At 49.0% G+C, this 7,500-nt stretch overlaps 2 protein-coding genes across 2 annotated transcripts in view; both read left to right on the forward strand.

Moving 5' to 3' along the window:
- The window catches only part of gmip (GEM interacting protein), a 7,524-nt gene extending 618 nt beyond the window's left edge, over positions 1 to 6,906 (forward strand). The window contains exons 2-12 of the mRNA XM_060075089.1: positions 88 to 511; positions 942 to 1,039; positions 1,280 to 1,342; positions 1,476 to 1,565; positions 1,656 to 1,807; positions 2,142 to 2,318; positions 2,902 to 3,039; positions 3,152 to 3,351; positions 3,567 to 3,900; positions 4,572 to 4,674; positions 5,435 to 6,906. Of these exons, the coding sequence (XP_059931072.1) occupies positions 88 to 511; positions 942 to 1,039; positions 1,280 to 1,342; positions 1,476 to 1,565; positions 1,656 to 1,807; positions 2,142 to 2,318; positions 2,902 to 3,039; positions 3,152 to 3,351; positions 3,567 to 3,900; positions 4,572 to 4,674; positions 5,435 to 6,159 (2,504 nt within the window). The 3' untranslated portion in view covers positions 6,160 to 6,906. The remainder of the gene's footprint in view (positions 1 to 87; positions 512 to 941; positions 1,040 to 1,279; positions 1,343 to 1,475; positions 1,566 to 1,655; positions 1,808 to 2,141; positions 2,319 to 2,901; positions 3,040 to 3,151; positions 3,352 to 3,566; positions 3,901 to 4,571; positions 4,675 to 5,434) is intronic.
- A 147-nt stretch (positions 6,907 to 7,053) lies between these two features.
- The window catches only part of lmx1al (LIM homeobox transcription factor 1, alpha-like), a 19,689-nt gene continuing 19,242 nt past the window's right edge, over positions 7,054 to 7,500 (forward strand). Inside the window, exon 1 of the mRNA XM_060036809.1 lies at positions 7,054 to 7,500. This exon is cut by the window's right edge and continues 401 nt beyond it. The gene's annotated coding sequence lies outside the window, so the exon portion shown is untranslated.

Here is a 7,500-nt window from a genome sequence, read left to right on the forward strand (position 1 = left end):
TTTTAATACACCATATGCAACATACAATCAACATACTTTCGACATACATTAAAATACACGTTATCCAGAAGCAGGGAGGGGTCTGATCTTCAGACATCAGAGACAGCATCTCGCTCCAAAAACGGCCAAGGTTGCTGGCATCCGGGATCGAAGCTGTGCACCTTTTGTCCGGTGGTCCTATACACCCTATAAAGCTACCGAACTGGCCTGCCCCTCCTCCTCCTCCCCCACTCACACACGTTCTCCCCCCCCCCCCCCTTTACACCCCGACCCCCCCCCCCCCCCCCTTTACACCCGACCCCGCCCCCTTGCGTCACCAGGCGACGGTCAACATGTTCTACTACCAGCGGAAGCAGACGGAGCCCGTCCCGCTGGGCTACCACAACCTGGAGCTCACCTGCCGGCCCCTGGAGCCCGGGGAGCCCTACCTCCTGCACATCCTTAGCCGGCGGCGGCGCGACCAGCCTCCGCTCAGCTTCACCTTTCAGGAGTACGTGCCCCAGGGCAAGGGGTAAGGTTCGAGTTGAATCAGTCTCAACAACAAACCAGACAAGACAACAACAAACCTAACACACTAAGGTATAAAAACAATTGCACACGATTTTACAACAGTAAAACACAACATTAGGACACCACGACAACATCATAACATTGGGACACCACAACAACAACAACAACAACAACAACAACAACAACGCCACAACATTTGGACACCACGACAACAGGACATCACAACATTAAGATCAACATCTTGGGTTCATCCGAGTTCATCTGGGATCCATCTTTGGTCGCTGGGTGGGAGGGAAGCTCGCATGTAGAACCGAGATGGCCGCTTGCTGAATGAGGCCCATTGGAGGTTGAGATGGTTGTCCAAACTGAATGTCCAACATGTGATGAATTTCTTTCTTTTTTGTTGTTTTGTTGTCTTGTTTTCGTGGAAGGCTGGAGAAGACCAAACGGAAAACAAGTAACCCACTCAGTGCTCTGCAGGACCTGTACCTACCGGACGACGTCCCCATGAGACGCCCCAGTGACGGAAGTAAGCACGGGAGCGCTGATCACACTGTTATTGCGGTTATCGGCTGCCGTTTTGGTTAGTTGGGAGAGTGTTACCTGCTAGGATCTTTGCACACCATGAACCGTTTCCCCAAAGATACCAGAAGGTTTCCCCACCCAATGAATCAATATGCCTGCTGGTTTGAATAAGCTCTACAGAGAGTTACTACAAGTGTGTGAGCTGTATCCTGAGACCTTTGCTTTGCTCCCCCACCACCACCAGGGAGAGTTGTCTCCAGCGATGGCGAGAGCATGGAGGGAAGCATGGAGTCTCTGTCCAGCCCTGGTAGGCCAGTTAAGATGAAATCTTTCTGATGACATCCTGTCCAATGTTAGGGTTAGTCTAGCGTAAGAATGACCCCTCGTTGCTGACAGTTACTATGATCTTCTTTTTGTTGTGCCTCCCTGCGTCTCCGAAGCTTCGTTTTCAAGGCGGTTGCCCAAAGTCCAGTCCTGCGGGGCGATGTCATCAGAAGACCCTGACGACAGGGACATGGCGACGGAATCTGGTCAGTCGCAAGTCTGTGACATAGGCGTCTCATTCGTTCACAAATATGAACTTTACGTTTGTAACCGGTGTCTTCTCCTCCTGCCTTCAGACCTTCTGGAATCCCCTTCAGAATCTCTTGCCAAAGTACGCATCCCTTCCAGGGCGGCACTGACTCACAAACTGAGGAAGATGAAGAGCAAGATGGTGAAGTGCAAGCAGTGCGATAATTACATCGTGGTGAACGGCGTTGAGTGTGAGGAGGTACGAGAGTATAGCAACGATGCAAGGCATCCATTATTGTTGAGAAATACACTTAGCGATAGCAACATGTTTGTCCTGATCAGCTCTGATCAGAAAATGAAAGGTGTGGTCTCAAAGGTTGTACCCTTTGTGTGTTAGTTGATCGTTGAATATCAAGTCTGCTTGTAGCAGCAGCCTTTAAGGAATAGATCTGGAACTCAATTAAGTTTTGTTTATGATTTCTCAACTTTTCTCTCTCCCGACCACCTTGAAGAAACCAGGGAGTCTGGCACAGCACACAATGTAGTCGATAAAAACTTCATGTCTGGCTTGTGCCTGTCTCCCGGTGCCTCAGTGTGGGTTGGCGCTCCACCGGAAGTGTCTGGAGGTGTGTTCCCTGGTGTGCGAGAACGGGAAGGGGGTGGTGTTCGGGGTTGGCCTCGCCCAGCTGTGCCGGGACCGGCCCAACGCCGTGCCGTTCGTGGTGCAGCGCTGCACGGCGGAGATCGAGATCAACAGTCTGGCGGTCGTGGTAAGACTCACTGTCCCTGTCCCGTGTCGGAGAGGTACCTACTACCAACCACAGGAACGCAGCTGAAGAGCTTATCTGAACGATGGTGTAAAACCGGCCTTAATCTGCAATCTAGACACAATGATTAAGAAGAGGAGCTAAAGGCTCTAATCAGTGTTGTCATGTAGGATGTTTGGGATTTAATATTATGTTTCAGTTTTGGTTTCCTTACTGTGATGGCAAATCAGTTAAGGTAACAGCAAATGTATAATAGAGTGAACTATTTTTTTTTTATTGTATTATTTACATATAATTATATTATAATATATTTGCATTGGCCTTATGGATGGGACAGTAAAGAGAGGAAGAAAAGTGGGTTGAGGAAGGGAGGGAATGATATGTAGCAACAAGGCGTATCGCCTATGTGGTTAGCACACAGGCGGGACTGATTAGTAGATCGTTCATTGATCTACTGCATCCATCTTGACTTGACGCGTAACATGCAAGACATTAGAAACTCGATTGAGTGTGAAACCCCAGCTGATAGCGACAGCATCGACGCTCCGACTGAGCTTCTCTCCTCTCCTCTCCGACCTTATCCCAGGGGATTTATCGAGTGTGTGGGTCGAAGCCGCGCATCCAGAGGCTGTGTCAGGCCTTCGAGGCCCAGGGTGAACAGGTGGAACTGTCGGACATCTCGCCGCACGACATTACCTGCCTCCTCAAGCACTTCTTCAAAGCGGTACGCCCTGCTGGGGTAAAATCCCACGATTTCCATAGAAATATCGACAACAAAAGAAAGCGTTTATTCAGTGGCCGACCATGATCACTCATCCCTCCTCTCTTTGTTCCAGCTCCCAGAGCCGCTGTTGACCTTTGACCTCTACAGTGACTTCATCAACGTGGGCAAGGCCATTCAACGGGCGTACAAGGAGGCCTCTGTAGACGCGACGGAAGTCCCGGAAGACATCGTGGTCAACCTGTGCACGATTCTAGAGAAACTCCCTCCGTATTCCTACAGCACGCTGCAGCACATGATGTGCCACCTAAACAGGTGAACCAAAATGGTTTCTATCACAAATCGTAGGGGTCGCTTAAAGCTGCTTCGGGAACTGTTATCACTGCAGCAAATCGCTTGCGTTCAAAAGGGGATTTTCTGTTCCTCGACAGAGCACATTGATTGAGAAGGGAATTGACGATTGATGGTTCTTACGTCAGCCAATCCGTCCAAATCGCTCAGCCTAACTCTTCGCCCCTCTGCCTCCACAGAGTTTCGATAAACGTCGAGCAAAACATGATGTCAGCGGGGAACCTGGGCATCGTGTTCGGGCCGACTCTCTTGCGCCCCCTGGTGACCTTTGACATGTCCATGGTGGCGCTGGTGGAGTCCACCTATCAGGGCCTGCTGGTGGAGGTGCTGATCGCTCGGTACGACCGGGTGTTCGGGCCCCAGCCCAGGGCCAGCACGCCGCCCCCGCCGGTCCCCACCACGCCCCTGCCGGAGACACCCACCCGACAACCCTGCCCCCTGGTGGACCCTGAGACCCCCAGCACTGCCCCGGACCAAGGGGGTCCCTGCAGAGACCGGCCCCAGTCCTTAGAGGTGAACGACGGTGTTAACATGAGTTATTTGTTATTAGGGGGTGTTCAACAACACATCTCAATTCCAATGTTCATATCACAGGCTTTTAATTTCCACAGTAATAACAGTAATTATTGTAACTATTTTAACAGTTTTTCAACTACAATAACAGTCTCTACCTTTAGGTATGTGGACGGAAAGTGTTTGCGTAATGCGTGCATGTCTGTGTATGTTTGTGTGTGTGTGTGTGTGTGTGTGGTTGTGTGTGTTTGTGTTAGCGTCTATGCATGAACCTGAGTGAAGCTGCTTTTACCACTAAAGCTGTTTATCTGTTGTCTTAATTCGGTTGGCATGTTCAGGAAGGTTACCTGTCTCCTTAATTAACACTTGTGCCTTCAGGATTAACTCTATTAGCACACTGTGTCTGCCTGTCTACCCGCGCTGACTCTGACCTCTCCTGCACACATTAGCGCTTGGCTTTCTCCAACCACATCGGCAACAAAAACACCAGATATATCAGTAGAAGAAGAAAAATTGACTTTTTCTCCTTGAATCGACCAAAACGTATCTTGGGACCCTTTCAGAACTACATTTGTAGATTTTTGTTGTATTTGCCTAACTGCTCCTTGAACAATATAGAGTCATATATTTCAACAAACATCCCCAACATTAGGATTGTGTCATTCCAACAGAGTCGAACAATCAAGAGAGAGTCAAGTGAGGGTTATATATCTGACAAGTCCTCGTCCAATGAAGCCGTGGACCAGCTCAGCCCTGAGGCCAATGAGGGAGCAGGTAGGCAAGCCATAACAACCGTTAATTTTGGGTGTGGCTGGATTAGGTACATGGGATTACAGGTTTTGTCAATTTATCTTTTTTCAGCTTTTTCAGGTTTTATCGTGTGTGTGTGTGTGTGTGTGTGTGTGTGTGTGTGTGTGTGTGTGTGTGTGTGTGTGTGTGTGCGCGCGCGCGCGCGCGCGTGTGTGTGTGTGTGTGTGTGTGTGTGTGTGTGTGTGTGTGTGTGTGTGTGTGTGTGCGTGCGTGCGTGCGTGCGTGCGTGCGTGCGTGCGTGTGTGTGTGTGTGTGTGTTTTGCTATTCTGGCTTTTATTTACCTTTTCTAGGCAGCTTTTTGTATTGTTTTTCATAAAAGAGCAAATTGTTGTAGCTTGTTGAGCTTTTCTGCTTTCTTTTTCCACATCGATAAACTCAGAATTGTTGAGCTCTGATAAACTCTTTACCTGGATGTCAACACTGTTGTCTTGTTAGTACATCATGGCCAATTCAAGGTTGTAAAATCCAAATGAATCCAACCAGTCCCAAATCATTATTTCATTGCTGTGTTCTGACTCTCTGCACTGCAACACCCTAAACCTTAACAACACAAGTCAGCTCATATATACTGTGTATGACTGTGTATGGATCTTGCTTTATTTGTGTTTAAATGATATAATCATAACCACCACACTTTCATCACGCCTTTTATGAATACAGACTATCGTTCTCATTCTGTCAAGGATATAAAATCCGTTTTTTTGTGTTTCTCCTCGTTTTCAGGCGTGGCTGTGAGCGGAGCCACGAGGGCCCGAAACCCTGAGGGCGCGGGGGCCCCGGACTCAGAGGCCACAGGGGCCCCGCACTCTGAAGGCGCGGGGGCCCTGGACTCCGGGGATGCGGCGGCCCTGGAGTCTGAGGCCGGGGGGGCCCCGGATCCAGAGGCAGCAGGGGGAGCAGACACCGAGGCTCTATACAGCTTCACCAGGCAGCCGGTCAAGTACCAGCGCCACCCCACCCCCGGAACCCGACGGCCCAAGCCTTGGAGCGGACACCCGAGCGCCGGGGGCCCCGACACCGAGGCTTGCAGCGGGGGGGGGTCTCCGGAACCAAGAAACCCGGAAGAAGGGACCCCCGGCACCCAGGACTTTGGGGTTGACCCCGGCCAGGGGGCGGACCCGGCGAGTCCCCGTTCGGTCGTACAGCACATGCTGGCCTTGGACCCCGTGTGGACCGCAGGCGCGGGGCCGGCGGCGTCCGTTTCCACCGCCGCCACCACCCCGCCCTCCGGACGGGACAGGGGGTCTGGCGACAGAGCCGATCCCACCGCGGCGAACGTGCCCTGCGGCATGGAGGGGGCTTGGCGCGCGGCAGGGAAGGCTGCTGTCTGTCAGTCGCCCAAGAGGCTTTCTGGAGAGCTGCCCCTGTCTGTACCCGCCCAGAAGATCCTGTCTGGGCTGAAGCTCAGACGCAGCAACTCTGGGACGGATGAGCAGCTTTTTGTGTGAGGATCTGCTCCTGGGTAAACTTAATTTGCGGAGTCTCCAAACTATAGCTGCTGCTGCTGCTGCTGCTGCTGCTGCTGCTGCTGCTGCTGCTGCTGCTGCTGGATGAAGTCACGTTCACTGTATAGGCCTATATGTCTGGGTTTGAGATGAAATGCGTGTTGTTTCGTGGCTTTTCTCTGATCCTTAAAGGGCCTTTAAGGATCATTTACACATTATAACATAATCAGGTATTCATCCAATAATGCAATCGACGTCACGCACATTTGAAGGATTGTGTCAATGTCTTTCGGTCTCCTCATGTCTCATCTGTCCTACATGAAAGTTTGAATAGACACAGCTGCTTTTGCACGAGCCAATACAATCATGTTCTCCTTTATTTTTTCATTTTTGTTATGCGCTAATTACTCTCTTGTTTAAATGCATCATGTAAAGGAAGTAAAGTATGATCTAAATGCAATGTCTTAATTGTGACATTGTCTTCACATAGCCCTTACTTTACTACATTCCTTTAAAATTGTCTGAGTGTAAACAGAGTGGGATCAACCGTTGGAATATCTACATTTTATACTATGCACCTGTATTCATCTGTCCAGTTGACAATTGACAATGACCATACCAGATGTAGCAAGACATTTTCAAACCTTTGAGAGCAAAAGACAAAATGAGTTGCTTGAAACTAGGCTACAATGATCGCAAGATAACCTTTGGGAAACAATTTTAATAAATATTTTGTTATGATCGTTGGCATAGCTTAGTAAAAATTAGTATTTGTCTTTATTTGCCTTTATGGTGTTTTTCTTTTTTTGTCCTTGGCAGACGCAAGATCTTTATTCAGCCACAGGGGGTCAGTGTTCTCAAGTCAAAAGAAAGAAGGCAGCATGGTCTCATTTTAGTACAGAAATCCGAACCACTTGCAGTAAACAACCTTTTGTTATTTTATGGTTTCATGGTTTTCCCTATTTTTTGTATTGTTTATTCAGCGAACTTCTTTTATACACGGTCCAGATGTTTTCACTCACACACGACACACTCTTATCAATTCATATTAAAGCAGAATAATATAAAACAGACTCTGAGGTCTAGTGAAAGAATAGCCTATTGTAGACAATTGTTGTATTGTAACCCTTTGAATAGTTTGCAATAATTCACCACAACCCCAGTCATGGTCGCAGCGTTGTACAATCGTCACAGATGTGGTTCAAGCGTCCCAATATTTTCCGATCTGTCACCTATCAGGATTCTTTTGAGTCTCCATTTCTCACTGAGCGCATCTCTTCTACACCGAAACCGCGAGACATCATTCTGAGTATCAATAGGCTGCATCATTTCTCATTTTCCTTC

Source organism: Gadus macrocephalus, chromosome 2 (genome assembly GCF_031168955.1).
Source record: "Gadus macrocephalus chromosome 2, ASM3116895v1".
Lineage (NCBI taxonomy): Eukaryota > Metazoa > Chordata > Actinopteri > Gadiformes > Gadidae > Gadus > Gadus macrocephalus.